Below are 20,037 nucleotides of genomic sequence, written 5' to 3'. Positions count from 1 at the left end.
TTTTAATATGTATTAAATAAACATGTTAGATTGTTCTTCTAATTTTGACACAAAACCTAACCTCATATCTTCCATTATATTTGTGTTCATTTTACGCCATTTTTTTTATGCCAGTGTCTCTCGGAACGGAGCCCCGGCGTAAAACGACGTTTGTCTATTATTATTATTATTTATTTTATTTAGTTCTATGATTAACATAGTCTAATATATATTAACAACACAATATTTACATCTATACTTATTCTAACATTATTTATCACTATTATACACTTAATATCCTAATTTATAATATTCACTGTTTTATATGTACATTTTCATTAATTATATTCACTATTTACACTATATATTACCTAATATTTTTCACATATATACTTTTTACATTTAATTTTAAATATATTTACATTTATTTCATTTTTTATGCTTTCTGGAATTTCCTCAAATAATTGTATTCCCTTGTACATAAGGCAGTTCTGGGACATTTCCAGTCTTTTGATTTCTTTTCCAGTCTTATATTTTTAGATCCTCTTGTTGCATAGTTATTAAAGAACTCATTATTATCTATACTATAAAATTAATTTAGATCATTACACGTAAAACAAATTTAACTGCTGTAATCAACCGTTGGTATGTAATTATATTTATCAATAAAAATATATTGGTTAAGATTTATCGTGCAGTAATTATAAATTATAGCGATAGAATCATAAATCACGTTCCATTCCAAATCTAGTCCGACAAGCAATTATGACAAATATATTGAAGCTCTCCTCCAGTGCATTCTTCGTGTGACCTTCACGCATTCAATGCACTGAATCCACTTCTCATATGCTTTGCTTTATGAAAAGGACTTGTGGCAACACAGGCAAACACAATAATTTTCTAGTCGTCGTCAGTTTATTTTTACGTCATCCTTTCTTTTAGTTTTCTTAGATTTCTTCTTTTCCTCGTTAAAAATACTCTTCTTCACTTTCTTTACATTTCTACTGGCTTCTATAGCAGCAATTTCGTCCTTAACAGGTGTCTCAGTTAGCACAGCAGATTTTATCTTGCGTCTATTAATTTGTTTAACTTTTTTGTCGACCCCGCGTTTGCTTACCATGCAAAAGGTCTCGGGTTTGATTCCCGACATGGCTGACATGAAATGTATGTTTAAAAAGTTGTTATTATATTAGAATATTCCATAGTACCTGGACTGACAACTGAACCGTAAGACAGATACGCTGCGATTGTTATACCAATGCAGTGCCAAGGAAAATTAATGATTTTTTTGGTGGAGCATTTGGCAATGGTCTAAGTGCTTCTGAGGAGAATACATTGGAGGTTGTAGCAAGTGGAGTAAGAACTTTGGATGTGGAGGCAACAGGTTTCATATAATATTCAGATTCTTCATTGGACTCTATTCGGATATTGCTCAAAATAGGTGTACTAGTGGCTGATGTTGTCCTCTGCGCTGCGAAACAAGCTGTTTCCACTCTCCTCAGTCTCCTCTTTTGTGCAAACATTTTAGCAGTTCCCACTTTCATAATTCATACCTTATTTTCATAATTTATGCTTGTTTTATTCCTGTCTATTTTGCTATTTTTACCATATAATAATCATTTAAATTTTTAAAAAAATAAAGGGAAAAAATTTCTTTCTTCAGTGGACAGCAAGAACCTGAAGGAGAGCTTGTCGCGAGCGGAGTGGAGCCTGGGCGTGGAGCTGTGGTGCGGGGAGGGCGCTCTGGCCCCCGCCTCGTGTCGGGTGCTCCGCCTTCACTTCCAGCCGCAGAGAGGGCTCCACCACCACCTGCCCGTGCTGTTTGACTATTTCCACCTGGCCGCCGTGTCCATTACTGTGCATGTCGCCCTCGTCGCCCTTCACCAGCCATACATGAAGTGAGATATATTTGTTTGTCACTCTGTGCCAGCGATCAGCAGTTGGTAGCCTGCGGGCCAGATCCGGCCCGCGAAGTACTCCCTACTGGCCCTGTGGGTTTCTGTTCAGTTTCTGAACGGACCACAGTAGTACTCGTATTTGCATCCCGACCGTCAATCGAGGATTTGACTGTATTTTTTCGTAAACTAGAATGTTGTATTCTTTCATTACAGCAATTCTTTTCATCAATTTTCCATTTTATTTATACATTTATTATTTTACAATTTTGGTACTTATTTTTTACATTCAAAATAATGTTCCCTCACTAGGGTGTCCCATATCGAGGGAAACATTTTACATCATTTTGAAACATGCCCTAAATACATATTAGACATAATTACTTCGTATGAAAACTTACAAATAAAAACGTTTTTAGCTATTTGTCCCTATCCACTCATCAATCCGCACGCAATCCACCTTCATTACAATAAAACACCCTCAAAACTCAACTGCAGTATGTGTTTTAATAAAAAAAATATATTCAAGTATGTTTTGAGACATCCCTTATATCATATAATCTTTTAACCCACAAAATATGGTTGTTAATAACTCCTTTTAATTATCTTAATTAATGATAATTTTTATGTCTTTTCTTTTCATTCGCAAAAAGGAAAAGCATTTTACATTACGTTCAAAGTTGGTAAGTCCCATCAACTTATTTAATAATCAGACCACACTTTGATCGATTGTCATAATTTTCTATCCCCATCCATCTTGTTCACAGTACACCCAGGTCGAGTAAGCAGTGGAGCAAGCTAGTTCGAAATAACGCCAACAACGGAGGCAACCTTGAGAATGTATTGTTTGGAGGATCATCTGCCAAATGTGGAGGTGGAAACACTTCCAACCGAATCGCCCATGCTAGGTAGTATTACACATAAATTACATTTTATTCCCAAAAATAGTGCCTAGTTATGACCCTCAGTATCCTCAATTTTTAGTTACTACCACCAGTTCTAAATATTTTAGAAATGCGCAGAGGAAAATTTGTTTTACCAATACTGTCATATTAAGTACAAATAGATAACAATAGTGCTTCATTTTCCTATCTGGTGTAGCTGACATAAATATGAAATATGATTTGTGCTGTTTTATTTGTTTTTTATAAACAAAAAGATTTTCGAATGTTCCGAGGTATTGAAACTTAGAAGAAAATTTAACCATTACGATAAACTAAAAAATATGGCCGTACTATATTTATAAATACGTTCAATACCTATTTAAACGTTGACTGTTTTCAGTGATTTCATGATCTTTGAGAATTTTTTTCAGTAAATTACAAGATAAAACAAAATAAACAAAAGATACTGAGCCCTAGAAAAAAATTTAAATTTTGACACTGTATTTTTTAAATTCGGCTAAAGCCACTACAAGTACTTTAAATATCCCATCAAAATATCACGTTTTGGAATTTTCAGGCCACTCCCCCTTAAACTAGTCACCATTTTTAAATATATTTAAATGACCCATCTATTGCTATACAAATACTTGAATGGTCTCACAAGAAACATTTTTGGACTTGGTTTAAACAGGCCTAAAAAATATCAACAGTCCCTACGTATACGATCGATTTTGCGAGGTTTACAGAAGAGCGAAAACAAAGCTTAATGTATTTTTTAAGAAGCTATCAGGCACATGTTTGTATTTAAATTCAATAACTTACTTGAAAAGGCCTTGTTAATGCCCTCCTGTAAACCTCGCAAAATGCAGTTTCGATAATATACGTGTGTCATGTCATGTCAATGTCAAGAAAACTGTCAGCCCATCAATCGCATTTTGATTAAGACTATTTTTTTCAAAAACAAAATCGTTTCAATCATTTTATTTTTTTCAGACAAGTCCATGCGGAGGTATGTGGCATCCTATTGGGTTCTCTGGAAGGTCTTCAAAATGCCCTAGTTCTCTGTGGTTCGACTGGATCTGTTCTAACCAACAATGCAGAATCTTCCAACTCACTAATTGGGGATGTGGCGCAGAGGATGGCCCAACTCAGCGATCTAGCTAAAGTAAAAATACCTTATGTTCGACCTTCGATTTGGTTAAAATGTGTTCATGTCTGGAAAATCCCGTGACAAGGAATACATTTTACAGTTTTATTGACAAAACAGTTTTTTTTGTTAATATTAACATTTGGCATAGTATATTGCACTGTTGCCAAAAGACAAATTGAGGAAACGGGCAGAAGAATAACCTAACGTCCTTTAGAAACATTACAAATGTACAATATCATATACAAATATAAATTTACAATTTATATTACAAATATACAATGTGCATACAAAAGAATGTCACTCTAGATCAACACGCATCTCAAGTTTGTCCCTGGTTTTGGTAAATAAAATATACAACTTGACTCATTTTTACTCATCGGATGTAAGAACAACTTAAGACATTGACTGATTCAAAAGGCTGTATTAACATTACAATATGCAAATAACTAAAAAAAAAACATAACTGAATATCTGAATAGCAAATACAACTATCATAGAAAACAAAATATGAAAAAAAATCCAAACGCAGGTTGAAAACACTTCAAAAAAGAGCGATTATCTCAAAAGTCACTTTTTAGGGATAGGTTATTCTTTTACCTGTGTCCTAGATTTATCATCATCGTCATCATTTCCTTTCTGCACCTAGTGGTGCATAGGGAACTGCATTGGTACACCAATTGCAGTGTATCTTGATCATTTCTATTCCATGAAGGTAAGATGATCAGTCTTACGCTTCAGATACCAGTCCAGAGACTATTTCTATTTATTTTTTTCATTGGAAAGCCAACAGACGTTTATACATTTATAAGATACAATTATATTAAAAATACATATCATTAAGTCTAATTAGAGGCTTCCACATAATACTGTTATTTTAAATGTTGTCACATAAAAATTATACATAACGTAAAATAATTAATCATATACAACTTATTTTATTACTAAAAATGTAGGTAAATGTAATACGTATTATTAAATATAAATTTAATTTTAATATTGGTCACACAGTTGCACATTAAAATATATAATACAACTATAATTGACCATACAGTGTACATTTATTATGTGCCTGCATACAGAACTGCACGTCGGCCTCGTGGTATAATGGTCAGCGCGTTTGCCTACCATGCAAGAGGTCTAAAGTTCGATTCCCAACATGATTGACATGAAATATTTATTTAAAAGGGTGTTTTTACTCTAAAATATTTCATCCCCTGGACTGGTACCTTAGGCGTGATCTTACCTTTATGTAACAAAAATGATCAAGATACGCTGGTATTGGTGTACCAATGCAGTGCCCTATGCACCATTATATTCGGAAAAGGAATGATGATGATGACCATACAGTGTACATACAGAACTGCACATAACCTGCATAATATAGGCTGCGGATTCAAGGCGCAACATCATAACTTGTTTTTTTTGGAAATATCATTTTTAGATTTTTATTACTACGAAATATTCTAGTGTTTAAACACATTTTATAATCTTTTTGTCCTGAATTACCGTTAGAATTTATATTAACTGGGTGACCATAATTTCTTGTTTCTTAAAAATCATTTTGTTTCCCGTTTATAATTGGAATATTATGCATTTAACATAAATCTCTGGTATAAAAAAAAAAGATTTTTAAATGCCCTAGGATTTTGTATTTCAAGCAATATACGAGTATGTGTCATGCTAAAATTTAATGTTATTATGTTTCTGCGGGCTTCTAACATTACAGAAATGTTTTTTTTTCTAGTGTGGTGACAGTGAAGAAGAATTTGCTTGCAGTGCTGCTCAGGATATTGCCAGATTATGTGCTGAGGTTTGCTATTTTTTTATTTTAATTTAATTATATATTTTTTCAATGGATTAAGTTCCAACTTTCAAATCGAGACAGATAAATATAAATAAAGCTGCACCTAAAAACATATTTTTAATTTATACCTTCCGGAGATGGTCCGAGTAGACCCAGTAGCATTAAAAATTATCTAAATTCATTCCAACAGAGAGGGCAAACATTTTTGAGTAGGGAATATGGAAGTCTAGGCATTTACAGGGCTTATAACCTGTCATTGGCTGGTTTAAGTGGCCACTTTATACACTGTGTAACATTCACCATTCTGCCCATGTTTGAACATCCACATTTCCTCAACTCTTCCATTTGTTAACTTTTGTGAAGTAAAAGAGCTGAAACCTTTATCACGTGGGTGAGATTCATCCGGCTGAACCAAATCACCTACTAGGCAACGCTTGAAAACAATTTTCCAATTTTTGTACTTCTTCTTTTACCAGGTAGTTAATTCAACAATGTTTGAGTATGTCCAAATGCTTGCAGACTGGCTGGATCCATATTCCCTTCTCAAAAATGTTTTCTCTCTCTGTTGAAATAAATTTAAATATGAATAACTCCCTAGGGAGGAAATCCAGCCAGTCTGCAAGCATTTGGACATACTCAAACATTGTTAAAAATTATCAATTATTTGTGGAGTAATTTTGGTGGCCTCGGATATTTTGAAATATAATTTAACAAAATCATGGAAAATTGGACAAAGTTCTACGACACAAACATCTTCTCATTAAATCAGAGAACATTTTGATAATTAAATAATATTTAAAAGAACTACAAAAAATGCCCAAGAGGTGACTTTTTGTGATGTTTGTCTAATTTGACCCACCACCGCAACGCGCATATTTTTTTCAACACAGCGATTAAGAGTTAATACTCTTTAGACTTCATAAGACATTGTACAAAAAATATTTTGAAAATATATACTTTGGCGGGCTTGTAACCAAAAATCAGGCTAGTCAAAGTTTGTACTTTCATTTAAAAAAATATAAATACACTTATTTATTTTCAAATTACAGCTATTTTTTACTGAGTAGGGCCCAATCACAGTGCTAAATTACAGCACAAAACACCCCGGAAATTGAATCCTGAACCTTCCGAGTGTGTGTCAAGCATCTTAACCACTATATACGGCTTAAGCCAATTACAACAGTTACATGAAGAAACATATATATATATAAGAAACTGAACAAAAAGAACATAAAACTATGTGGCAAAGACAAACAAGGGCAATACAATAATGGTTTACAATATATTCATAAACACGATAAACTAAGATTTCGAGCTAAACCATGCCAATCCATCTTCATCCCACACTGTTTTAGTGGTGAAGAGATCTACGAAAAACTGGAAAATCTATCCTAAATAATTCCAAATTATCTGACAAATGGACTAATCTACATGTTCTGGACATTGGGGATCTTAGAAGATTTAATAAATAGCAGATTATAATATGATGAATGTGGGATCAGGTAATGAGTTTGGAAGGAAAAATGAAGTGGATCCATCAAAATGAAGCAATAAATAAATAAATGATGTAATGTTAGGGTTCTAATGATACATGATAATAATGTATTATTCTAAAACATGATTTTTTATTCCATTATACTGACACATATGATATTTTTAGGTGACTCTCCAATGGGCCGGCTTGCTCCGTGCTGTTTCAGGCCGACCCCACGCCCATCACGCTCTGGCCGCTGTTCATCATGCTTTAAGGTTTATTTATTTAGATGAACAATTTAGTTAAACAATTCCTATTTATTGGGTGGTGTGTCTTTTTATCCTTGTTGCCTTGTTGTAAGATAAAAGGATGCATACTTGGGTACTAGCATTGGTTGTCTGAACTGAACTCTTGTCCGTCTGTGTTGTTTTTGTCCCATAGAAGGGAAATGGTAAATTACAAATCTAAATAGTAGACTAACTCAAGAGAACCACGCGCCGACCATGCTCTAGGACCCGTTTCGTCTGCTTTAAGGTCTGTGAGATTGTTAGGACGATTAAGGTCTTTGCATAGGATTGTTTCTACTGTTGGTATTAGGAAAATGGTTTTTGCGAGGAATTCAGTACTATGAAGAAAAGTAATTTCGCCTGAGTTCGATAGGGATCGTGTTAGGATCTGTGTTAGGATCTTGCCGGTAGTGTCTTGATGATTTGATGTTCCACTGTGATTTGTTATAGATCTGTTGATTGAGTGCATGTTGTATAGGGCAAATTATTCTAATGTTTCCTATATGTATTTGGGTTTCGTGTCGTTTGATTGATTTGTTTGTATTACTACGTTCTTCTTCCTTTCCGATGCGGGATCTGGAGCGTACGGCCGCGGTCTCAATTTAGAACTAACACTGTATTCCTCCACTGTAATACTGGGAAATTAGAAAAGGGTGATTGTGCTGACCATGTGTATTTGATTGATCACAAACTGACAAAACTGCAGTGAGGGGTACAATGAAAGTTTTTAAAGTTTATTTGTTTTGTTATTTTCGCGGTTTGATTGTAAAGAAATATTAAATTTTTGCTTAATTAGTTTAAAAAAAAATTGATATTGATATGCGAAACTGAAGAAAGACTCAAGTCTTTATGAACAGTTTCGGGAAAGGGGTGGATGCTTTCATTGTATCCTTGTTGCCCACTGAATAATAACTTTCTTTTTGACTATTGACTTTAGAAACTTAGAGAAAATAGATTCTTTAGCTATTGTAATTGGCTATTGTTGAACATTTGACGTTTGGATTTGCATCCGTGTGCCTCTGAGGTTCAGAAATAATGCCTTCATTTTAAACTTTCATGTCTCAAAAAAATCATAAATCTACATAGAACCTTGTTTCCTCAATGCTACGTCATGTCTGAGTATGCTGATCACGCCGGATTCCGGGCATGGCTCATCTGTGGACAGTCTCCCGCCATCTGGAACGGTATTGTGCTCCTCTGTAGGCACGCACACATAAGCAAAATTTATTATAGATTTGAATGGACCATAAGCTTTACATTTCTTGATCAAATTGTACTTATGTGCCCTTCCTATACTATTACAATACTCAATTTTCTTTCCCTTCCAGAGTGAAGCGCTTTTCAGAGTGTTTCTTCGTCCTGGACAATCCGCGACACTCCTTGGCCGGCTGCTACGACGCCAACTACCAATCCTACCAGTCGGTCAGTGAGCTGGCACGACGCTCCCGCTACCTCGCCATGCTACCTCCCCTCCCTATTCACTGCATAGCCCTCGACGGAGATCCGCACATCATGCCCATCATATTCGAAGACAGGTCTGTTAAATATTAAGGATTTAGCAATGTGTAACAAGAGCTTATATGCCTGGGGCGAATCGCCCATATGAGCAATTATGCGCAGATTACCATTATAATTGACTATTGAAAATAATGTTGAATGAATAGAAGATGAAAGAAATATTGATAAGTGCGCCCAGTGCATTCAAGCTTATTTCAATTACGATTACAAATATTTGAACATTATTTGGAAAATAGTATTTCGAACATTATTTCCAAAGGACTCTTTTCTTTTGATATTATACAACATGACAGGATATGTGGCGCTCGACGTGGCTCTTTTTGACATTATTCATTTTTAGAAGGAATTGGGCAGTGCTCAGTGTTGACATTTGAATCATAATGGTAATATATCTTCTGAATGTCATTGCCGTATTTTTTAATAAAATTTTGTATCAGTGGTGTATTTAAACAGTGTAGAATATATCGCAACGCTAATAAAAATTCTTGTTTGAGTTGATTTGATAGATTATTGGTAATAATCTTATATTGTCAACAGCTGAAGCAGAGAAATGATGTTCACAGAACCGCAGAAAAAAAAGTGGTCATTTATGTATTACTTATATTTATATATTTATGTAGCTCAGAGAAGATTCTCTAGAGAAGCCCTTAAGCTCTATTGCATAGACAACAAAAGTGTTCCAAATTTTTAGTTTGGCTTTTAGTTTAACAACAAACGTTTAATGGACGGTTTCGATTAGCGCTCCCAATTCTCAACCTAAGTACCTACGACCAGTTGTATTGCTGCAATCTGTAGCTAAGTTTGTGATCAATAATCATAGAATGTTTTTTCTCCGTATGGGCGACTCTATTAGGTTATTACTCTAAGATTTGTAGGTACAAATTTATGATAATTTTTTGTAGCCTACCTAAAATAAAATCTCCGCCCGCTACTGTTAGATTCCATGGCATAGAAATTGAAATAAGTCATTTTGTATATTCGTTAAATGACAAACAAAATTATAAACCTTCGGAATGAAAATACAAAAGTTGTGTTACTATGAAATATATTTGAGTAAATGTCCATCTTGTTATAAGTTGTGATGTGAACTGTATGGTTAGTGCTTCATTATTTTCGTAGTCTAACTATTTAATAAGTCTATACACAAACTCTTCAATACCTCGTTTTTTATTTTCCTGGGCTATTATAGGTATCAAGATGCAGCTGAATTTGCACGAAGGAGATCAGAAGTCTTGACAACTGGAGCTACTAAATCTGGCAGTGGTGAGATATTAATTTACTGCAATGGTTAATCGATTCATAGTCTTTTTACACAACATTTCATGCTTTCATTTCATTTATTGCAGAACCATTGCTGTGCACAGACATGGTAGCAGATGACTGCTCTTGCGGTGTCGTATCCCTGTTAGACTCTCGAAGACCATCCTCCGAAGCATCAAAAGTATCTCTATCCCTCCCCAAATCCATCACGGATCCTAGTGGCAGCCAGCAGAGCATACTACAAGCCACCCTGACCTTGGCTCCCAAGAAGTGTCTCAGTGGTTCCCCAAAACGCAACACCATCATCAAGCAAACTGTTAAAGAATCAGCCTTAAAGAAAGCCAAAGAAGAAATTAAAGTGACGGGCAATAGCAGGTTTATTGTTCACAACAATCAGATTAGCGAGATTCAGATCGCAAACCCAGTAAAAAAAGCTGAGTCTTTCACCTCCAGCAGTATTCAAAATACCCATTTGTTATCCAGGTACTCGGCAAGTACATTGTTAGATATTACTGCTGATGCTCAGAAGCAAGTGAAGAAGAGACAAATTGTCAAACAGGATAGCGACATTTCTAATGGATTCAGAGGTAACGTAAAAGGAGCTAGTACTCTACCAGCCCGGCATAGTAAGTCATTAGACCAACTCAAAGTCTCTCCGCAGACCTCTGTGTGTCCAGGAGATGTTTCCTTCTCTTGCGGCCAGCCTCGACACGACAAAGGACCCAACCAATGCCCAGCTTCCTATATTCCGCAGAAGCCAACGACTCTTCCCAGAAATCTGACTATATCAAATTTAAATAACACCAGAAGTGGTGAATTTATTCCAGTATTTAACTCTACCATGCAGTCCCGTTCAGGAAGTCAAAATACTCCTCTCGCATACAGCCACAAAGGAGAAGAATACAGGCGTAATATTAATGAATTTAGAGAAAAATACAAAAATCCATGTAGCAGGGATATGAACTTCAACACGGATCGTTGTAGAAATGTAGAATACAAACCTAATTTAGTGTCAAATAATGGTGTTTCTAATACTCACACCTACCCCTCGTATTACGTTTACAATAATCAGGGTAATTCTAGTCATCATTTAGAAAATTTTGTATATAATCCTTTGGATTTCCAAAGAGGCTACCATGCCACATCCTTGCCTCGACCCATGTTGCCTCCGAGGAATTCTTACCCACCCGTTAGTAATAAGATACAGCAGCCTGCTGAACCTCTGGCACTCTCCTCGGGAAAGAACATTCACCGCTCCAACTCCACCCAAGTCTTCTATCAGAAAGGCCTCGGAGAGATGAGTTCTACTTGTATGAGAAATAGTAGTCGAGAGTTCTCTAACTCAGATAGCTACCAATCTAAGGGGGCTTACAATCATAGCTATAATGACTGCGGAGCCAGTTGCCAAAGCGGCTCCAAATGTTCTTCCTCCACTAATGTAGACTCCGGAATAGTTATTAACTTTAGAGACAAGTCGCCTGCCTCTTCAAACAATTATTCGAGTAAATCCCCACCATCATCACAAAGCGGAACTACTCAACCTAAGCAAAAGAAGACTAAAACTAAAGATCAATCCAAACATCAAAGTGCCAAGGACTTAACACGTTTAACTTCGAGTAAGGATTCCCTTAGCAGCCACCAGTCCAGTAGGTCGAGAGATAGTAAGACTGATAGGTCCACTCCACGATCTGAGAAGAGATCGGCCAGTTGCGGGAGGCACAGGGCATCGGAAAAAATGAACCAACAAATATCGGAAGCTAGTACTAGCACTAGCAACGAAAGCATTCCCAAAGTGACGAAGAGGTTAGAGTCCTCCGCTAGTGTTCCATTCAAACTGGACCAAAGTCAAGAAGGATTGAGACATTGCAGGAGTGCAGCTTCGGTACTTGAAGAATCCAATGTTAATAGTAGCATTTTCTCAGAGTCACTTCCAAATCTCGCTCCTCCACCGGCATTTGGTTCTCCCACATTAGATATAACAGATGAAAACTTTAAAATATTACCACCGGACACTTTCAAAAACTTTGAAGATCTGAAAAAAGGCCCAGGAAGTGGTTCGACATCAAGTCTAAGTGAACAGAGTGGATGGGTGTCGAGTGGTCGAAGTTCAGAACGCTCCAGTCCCGATGCTGTTAACATAAAGCCCCCAGCCACTGTAGCCGACCGTCCTAAGCCCACTCAACCAAAACAAAATACAGATAATTTACACACAAATACTCTTCAGTCAAAACCGAGTCAGCAAGACAAGACTGCTACAGAAGTGAAACGTACTGTTCTCAATGGGGAACAGTTGAGAGAAAGACTTTTGAAGCTAGCTATCAAAGTAGCCAAAAGCCAGAGAGAGAGCTTAGAATGCTGCTGTGATAATCCTCCAGTGCCTGCTTATGATTTGTGCTCGTGCTGCAGTACTCTGCCTTTATCTAATTGTAGTGTACCTCCCAATGGGTGTATGATGTCGGGTTGTCCTCCAAACTGCCAAATAGTTCAACCAAATAGATCTAATGGACAGTATCAACACTCGACACAAAAACCTATGCTGGGAGTACGCCATAACTCATTCAACGCTGTCGATTTAGTTAATCCTAAGAATGGAGTATTTATAAACGGAGTTATCAAGGATACACCGATTGTCAAAACTCTAGTGGATAAAGATGGACTTCATCCGTACATACGAAAAGAATTGCCCCAAAAAATTACCAAAATCCAAAATGCGCAAGGTCAAAATATATCTCTGAAGGAAAGGATCGAATACACGGACAAGTTGCTCGCTGCAGAGATCAAAAGCTTGACAATGGATAGGATTTGCAAGGATATTAAACAAGGAAGGAAAAATCCCAGTGATCCGAATATCTCGCAGAGGGGTAAAAGTAAGAAGAGTAAATCTGAAGTTGATCTCTCCCATATTAATTTCGGGACGCCCTTTGAAGAGTTGCGCCTCCCTCCACCACAACAGTTTAGAGATATTCCTCCGCCTCCTGATGAGTTCAAGGCAAGTTCAACAATATTTTTAAGTCTTTTATTGGAAATGCTGAAAAACGCACACATTTAATAGACATTCTCACAAAAGGATAAAACTTTTTTTTTGTAAAATTAATGATACCATGGTCAAGATTAGTACTGTGAACTTCGAGGTTCAAACCACCCATTGCCCCAATTTTATTCCCATTTTCTGACCCAGTTATTTATGATCATTAGAAAATAGCCCCAAAATTGCAGTACTTGGGTAAATCATAAGAACTGAATATATTCCTGAATTAGTTCATAGTTTTTGTCGACTTTGTTTGGCTTGAAGTGTTCTTAAGACACCTTTGCACGGCCAATAATGTGTTAAAAACACCAACACTCGACTATTTCACTCAGGTTGATGGGATGCATCGCAAATTCTTCTCAATGTTAAATTAAATGCTTACTTTATGTATTATTGATGCATTTTAAAGGACCCTCCCCAACCCGGGCCAACTCTTCAGCTGGACAACCCACTCTACCACGTTTACGAGGGGGCGTTGGAGAGAAGACAAAAGAGAGCGGGATCCATCGGCCCTAGTATTACCAAATCACAGAGCACCGGGGAACTGGCCAAACACAATCATGAGAATGGTATGTCTCAATTAAGTTAAATAGGTCTTAGCTCTATGGTCTCATGCGATTACAATGCCCAGTGCCAGATCTAGCAGGCTCCAGCACCCCGACACTTACTGGAAAGAGACAGGAGTATATGTACATGATTGTTAATTAATAAAAGCATATTATTCTCCCCTCCCTTGTTAGCAAGTGTCCGGTTATTTGTGCCAACTGAACCTATGGTACGTCCGGCTATGACAACGCCTTACTTATGACCAATATTTTTTTCTCTTTGTATTATTTCTATGATGTGACAAAATATTATTTTTTGTTTGTTTTTGTGAAGTAAGGCTGAAGATAATATTAGGATTTTTTAAATTTAAATCTTTGTGTTTATTTGATTTATGTATTTTTATGTATGTAATATCATACACAATCATCATCATCATCATTGCATAACGCACTGCATTTGTAAACCAAACCAATTGCGGCATATTTCAATCATCTGTTACTTGAAGATAAGGTGATCAGTCTTACACTGCAGGAGCCAGTCCAGAAACAATAAAATATTGTAGTTTACACAACCTTAAAAATCAATAATTTATGTCCGGTTTCGGTCTCCAGCGAGCGGGCGTAAATACTGACGATTACCTTATCTTTGAAGTATCGCTTACATGTGGACAATACAATACATTTGACAATATTGTCTTGTACCAGCCTCGACCGCGCTGGTCAGAACGCTGAGACAATACAAAAATTCTGCAAAAATGAAAACACAAAAGTGTTTATTATGAGCAAGTTCACGAAAAATACTGTTTATTTTATAATGTTGGAATATAATATACATAATAGAACAAACTATACAATAAAAAAGATTTTTTTCTGCCTTTGTTTTCGGTAGAAAAAATGTACGGGAGTGACAAATCGCTATTGTCACAGGTCCTGTCCATGCGTGTTCACACTAGGACAATGCGGCTGCTGGCGACCGCAAGCTGGGGGGGGGGGGGAATCATTGTTTCGCAGAGATAGGCTGCCCGTATATCTCGGTGGCAATGTCTCAGAATAATGTTTTGTCTTACGCTGTTTATACGTGGACAATAGTCCTGGAGTTCTGGAACAAAACAATACTGTATGATACGCAGCGTTTGGTTTATTTTTGTAGTCTAACATGATTAGTCTGGATTTATATTAATTTTGTGTTATTTTCTACATAGAGCGAGACACGAGCTTCGCCTCTGTGGTGGGTCTCGCCGAGTCTGAGCAGCTGTTTGCCAAATGCCGAGATGAGTTCAAGAGAACTGTCAAGTATCCTGGCTCCCTGTACTCCGACTTCCCTCCCAGCGAAGCTTCCCTACCGTACTTCCACATCAGCGATGAGTACAGAATGTTCAACCCTGAAGGTATGTATCGATACATCATTACTTATGTAATAAAACAATAAACGCTACTTGTTTTCTTCATACTTTCATTCTCTATATTGGGGCAATGTATGCGAATGTAATATTCAAACCAAACATATAAAGAGAATTGAAAAATACCGTATATTTGTATACATTATCTTTAATGTAAAAAAAAAAAAATTAATTTTTAAAGAATAAATAAATAAAAAATTTAATAAATATGAAAGTCAACTACCTATAGGCAGAATAGTGGATGTTACACAGTATGTTACTTAGTTTTGTGGGGAAAACACCTAATTCATTATTGAATTGGATATAATATATGAGAATATTTAGGGCATTTTTAAAAAAAAATATTAATGTTGAAGGTGCATGCAAAAGTTTTAAATTTATTGAATTTGAGATTTTTATCTGAGAATAGCTATTGAAAACATGCATCCTAGATTTTGGTTCTATTTCACACGGAGAACTGTGTTCTTCATCCCCCTAGAAATGGAAATTTCCTATCAAGTCAATTAAAATTTATTTTTGTATTTATCTACAATACTTGAATGTTAGTGATTGTCTATTCCAGGTTTGCATTTGATAGTGTGTGTCCATGGCTTGGACGGGAACTCTGCCGATCTGCGCCTGGTGAAGACATACCTAGAGCTGGGGCTTCCCGGAGCTCACCTGGACTTCCTGATGTCTGAACGTAATCAAGGAGACACATTCTCTGATTTTGATACAATGACAGATAGGTAAGATTTTATATTTGCATTTGATACTTCATTTAAATAAATTTTTGCTTGACCAAATCCCTATAAGGCTTGATCGGCACTCAAATATGTTAAACTATAAGGTTTTAATTATTAGTAAAACTCGAGTAGTTTTGACAATCTCTCAAATACAACATTAATATTCAAGAGACAGATTTGGGACTGGATTTTCCTTGGGAGGGGGGGATTTGAGTTGGAAACTCCTTGATAATTTTTTGACTATTTGAGTTGGTTGTTTCATCTAAATTAAATGTTTGTCATTGTTTGTTATTTCTATATACATTGGCGTGCTGTGTGTTATTTTTTAATTATGTTCTTGTACTATAATATTAATACTCTATTATATAATTCGTTTCAACTCAATACAGGACTTTTGTCACATGGAGCCATTGTCCCATCTTTTTTGTGGTCTTCCAACATCTCTTTTGTTTGCCCATGGTCTCCACTTAATTATCTTGGTATCCACCTGTCACCATTTTGTCTCGCCAAATGTGCAGCCCATTGCCATTTTAATTTTGCTGAACGTCCATGATATCTATGAACGACTCCGATTCGGTGCCTAATTTTTTTGTCTGTCTCTGAGACATGATTCTTATTCTTTGAGGAATAGGTCAGTGTTATATACGCTCCCAATGTCACTGCGACTTGTGAAGATCTATTGTCAGGTCCTTGTGAATTAATTCTCACCCTCCGAGCCCAGGTTTTTTAAAGAGCCTGGCTACTCTATGTGGAGGGAGATCCATAAAGTTTGTTTCTTGGGTCTAAAAAATGTGGGATTTCGGTTTTTTCTTTCCAACATTTTGTAGAGGGTCGATCGATTAAAAAATATATGTATTTAACAATTTTTTATACACACACATTTGTGACCGTGGTTTTTAATTGACTATAGTTTCAAACACCTAAAATTACTCTCCTATAATGTTGCAATTTACGACATTGGCCCTTTTAGACTCAAGCCACAGAAGTATCGGGCTATTAGGTCTTATTACTATCTTAATTTCTTGGTCTGTCTCTTAGACATACACCGAGCATCTGTCTTTTAATCATTATTCCAAAATTATACTTTACGTCAATTATGTATTTATTGTATTGTTTATTTTTGTATTAAACAAATGTGTATATCATGTGATTTTGAAAAATAATATTTAATAAATTTTTAACATTTTTTTCGATTTGTGTAAAATTCCTTCTGCACGATAAAAAAATTGTGACATCTTATTGTGAGATTGTTCATCTGTCTTATTCAGGCTCGTCCAAGAGATTCTGCACCATGTGGAGAATCTGCGTGTGGAGCCAGCCCGCGTGTCCTTTGTGGGCCACTCGCTTGGGGCCATCTTGGTGCGCTCGGCTCTATCAAGGCCCGCCCTGCGCACCCTACTGCCCCGCCTGCACACCTTCCTCTCCTTGTCCGGACCACACCTCGGCACGCTCTACAACTCCAGTGGGCTTGTAAATGCGGGTAAGATTATCATAATAATATATGTAAGAAAATTCTATGGAGATAACGCTTTAGATCAGTGAATACCATTGTTCCACGGAGCCAGAACAGGTGTTCCGCAAAAAAATAGGAGTAATTCTGTACAAAAACCACTCTTTCACAATATTTTCCCAAGACTAGTAAAAATGATTCCTGGGTTCGGAACCCATTTTCCGTGATAGATAAAGTAGGCTTAAGCACAAATGATTGTGAAAATTCAATTTATTTAATCAGTGACTAATTTGAAACAAAAATATAAAGATTAAAAGATATCAGGACGAGTTTATTTGAAAAGTACACCAACGTGTCAAAACAAGCTATCATTATTTTACTTCCGTTTTCTGCAACTTATTTATGCGATATGGGATTTCCTAATTATGCTGTAAAATATTTGCGATTCAAGAACTCAAATTCACCGAGTCATTGAGAGTTTTATTCGCTCTTATTTTTATGTGAATTGTTATAATTACTAAATAAAATAATAAATGTTATAATAACATTTTTTATTTCTGCTGTTTTTACTATTACCCAACCTAAAAAATAAAGCCAAGTGTTCTGTTAAAATATTTGTATTTGCAAAATGTTCCGTTGCTGAAAAACTTTAGGATTCAACAAAAATTATCACAACTAAATACTAATTTGACATTTCTGCATGAAAATAATTTGAAAAGGCTAGGAATATCTGTGGCTTAGATCTATAAAGGCCAGAGTTGCCCACCTCTAAACTTATTGTCCACCCAAAGGCCATGAGCGGGGGGAGGGGGGTAGCAGCTTTTGTCAAAAAATTCATTAAATCGTAATTTTCTTCTATGAGATGTGCCTCACATTTATTGCTAATATTATTTTATTTGAAAACGGCAAAAAGTCATCATGAGCTCTCGTGTCTTGTTTTCAGGCATGTGGTTCATGCAGAAATGGAAGCGCTCGGGTTCGCTGCTGCAGCTATCCCTCCGGGACGCGGCCGAGCCCGGGCAGTCCTTCCTGTGCCGCCTGGCGCGCCGCTCCGCACTGCATCGCTTCCGGCACGTGCTGCTCGTGGGCTCGGGACAGGACCGCTACGTGCCGCTGCACTCGGCGCGCCTCGAGCTGTGCAAGCCCGCCGTGCGCGACCAGAGCGCCCTCGGCCAGGCCTACAGAGAGATGGTATGTTGTTTTAAGTTTTGTCTCCATCTATTCTAAATACTTTGTGCCATCCTTTCTTATTAAAGGGAATTAGTGTTGCCTTTCTAACCCTTGGTGTTCAAATTGTCAAACCTACTTACAATCCTTTCGCTGTGACTCAATTAAATTGGTGTGGTTAATAGCCTCTAAATAAGCAGTGCTTGATGCAAGATTATGGAATTTATCTTTTGCTCCCATTAGCCCAATATCTGTTCAAAAATAACTCAATATATATGTAAATATATCTTACCCAGGTCCACAATATGATATCTCCGCTGGTGGCGAGAGGAACGGTCACCATCGCTCGATACGATGCCCAGCATGCCTTGCCGCATACGGCCAACGCTCTGATTGGTCGAGCCGCCCACATTGCCGCCTTGGATTCTGATCTCTTCATAGAAAAATTCCTTCTAGTTTCTGCACTCAAATATTTCCGATAGAAAAGGATTACAATGTAGACTGTACATACCAAACACGGTTTAAAGAAACTACCTCGTGGCTCGTGTATTTATTTTTAAAAATAGACGAAAAGAACATTTCAAGGTGCCTAAATAGTAATAATTTTTCTAAATTTGCAAACCATCTAGTGGAAAATAATCATAATTTTACTAAAGACCTGTAGATGCCTAGACTTCTATATTACCTTCTCTTAAATCTTCTTCATCTCTGTTGTAATATGTTAATAAAGACACTGAGTTAAAAGGTCTACATGTTTGAATTAAAACATTAAAATTAGACAACTTAGAAATCTTTAAAATTAAAAATAAATAAATGTTCGAATTCCCCCCTCACTCTATATCTCCATAAACACAGAAAACTACTAGGCATAAAAACTTGATTTATTACCTTCGTATATTATACTGAAGACGCTGTTAAAATTATAAAATAGGATTTTTATTCAATTCTCAATAGGGAAATATCACTTTTTTTTTACAATTTTAAATTAATAAGAGTATGAAATACTGTAGAGTAAAAATATTATTTTATTTACTACTTATTGGTAGCATAAAGAATATTTTTATTTGATAATTTTGAATTCCCGTGAAAATAGTAAATGCATTGACCAAGCCCCTAATAAGTCACGATTCATGTAAACTTCGAACTTTGTTTGTGAAAATTTAAATTGGACATCGTCACAAATCTTGACTTCAAGGCCAAACATGTCGCATTTTTCAGGGACATATTTTTTAATAATTTCTTTTTTAAAGTTATGTATGAAAACATTTCTCCACAATATCCATATTGATTTGAAAATACTATTAGTTTCTCCAAATTCATTTCGTATATTTTTATCAGTATTCGTAGTATGTGATATTTCCCTCGATAAAGGAATCGCCAGGTTGGCAATCAAATATAAAACAAGTAGTTTAAAACAAAGTGTTTTTGTTTTAATTTTGATCAAAGTTAGAGCTTCAAATTTACGATATAT

At 36.2% G+C, this 20,037-nt stretch overlaps 1 protein-coding gene across 2 annotated transcripts in view; it reads left to right on the top strand.

Moving 5' to 3' along the window:
- The window catches only part of LOC148274349 (protein FAM135A), a 29,226-nt gene extending 9,740 nt beyond the window's left edge, over positions 1-19,486 (top strand). Inside the window, exons 3-17 of one of the 2 annotated variants that reach the window (XM_088237234.1) lie at positions 1,643-1,877; positions 2,528-2,557; positions 2,642-2,782; positions 3,752-3,923; positions 5,653-5,718; positions 7,373-7,461; positions 8,802-9,008; positions 10,181-10,254; positions 10,338-13,240; positions 13,689-13,848; positions 15,027-15,212; positions 15,787-15,952; positions 17,218-17,429; positions 18,343-18,590; positions 18,863-19,486. In XM_088237234.1, coding sequence (XP_088093360.1) covers positions 1,643-1,877; positions 2,528-2,557; positions 2,642-2,782; positions 3,752-3,923; positions 5,653-5,718; positions 7,373-7,461; positions 8,802-9,008; positions 10,181-10,254; positions 10,338-13,240; positions 13,689-13,848; positions 15,027-15,212; positions 15,787-15,952; positions 17,218-17,429; positions 18,343-18,590; positions 18,863-19,048 — 5,075 coding nt within the window. In that variant the 3' untranslated portion in view covers positions 19,049-19,486. The remainder of the gene's footprint in view (positions 1-1,642; positions 1,878-2,527; positions 2,558-2,641; positions 2,783-3,751; positions 3,924-5,652; positions 5,719-7,372; positions 7,462-8,801; positions 9,009-10,180; positions 10,255-10,337; positions 13,241-13,688; positions 13,849-15,026; positions 15,213-15,786; positions 15,953-17,217; positions 17,430-18,342; positions 18,591-18,862) is intronic. The other variant, XM_088237235.1, reaches the window with a different exon arrangement.
- Positions 19,487-20,037: the final 551 nt, after the last annotated feature.

This window comes from Micrasema longulum, unplaced genomic scaffold, assembly GCF_059751315.1.
Source record: "Micrasema longulum isolate JH-2025_06_02 unplaced genomic scaffold, ASM5975131v1 h1tg001675l, whole genome shotgun sequence".
Classification (NCBI taxonomy): domain Eukaryota; kingdom Metazoa; phylum Arthropoda; class Insecta; order Trichoptera; family Brachycentridae; genus Micrasema; species Micrasema longulum.
This window is presented reverse-complemented; position numbering and strand designations above follow the sequence as displayed.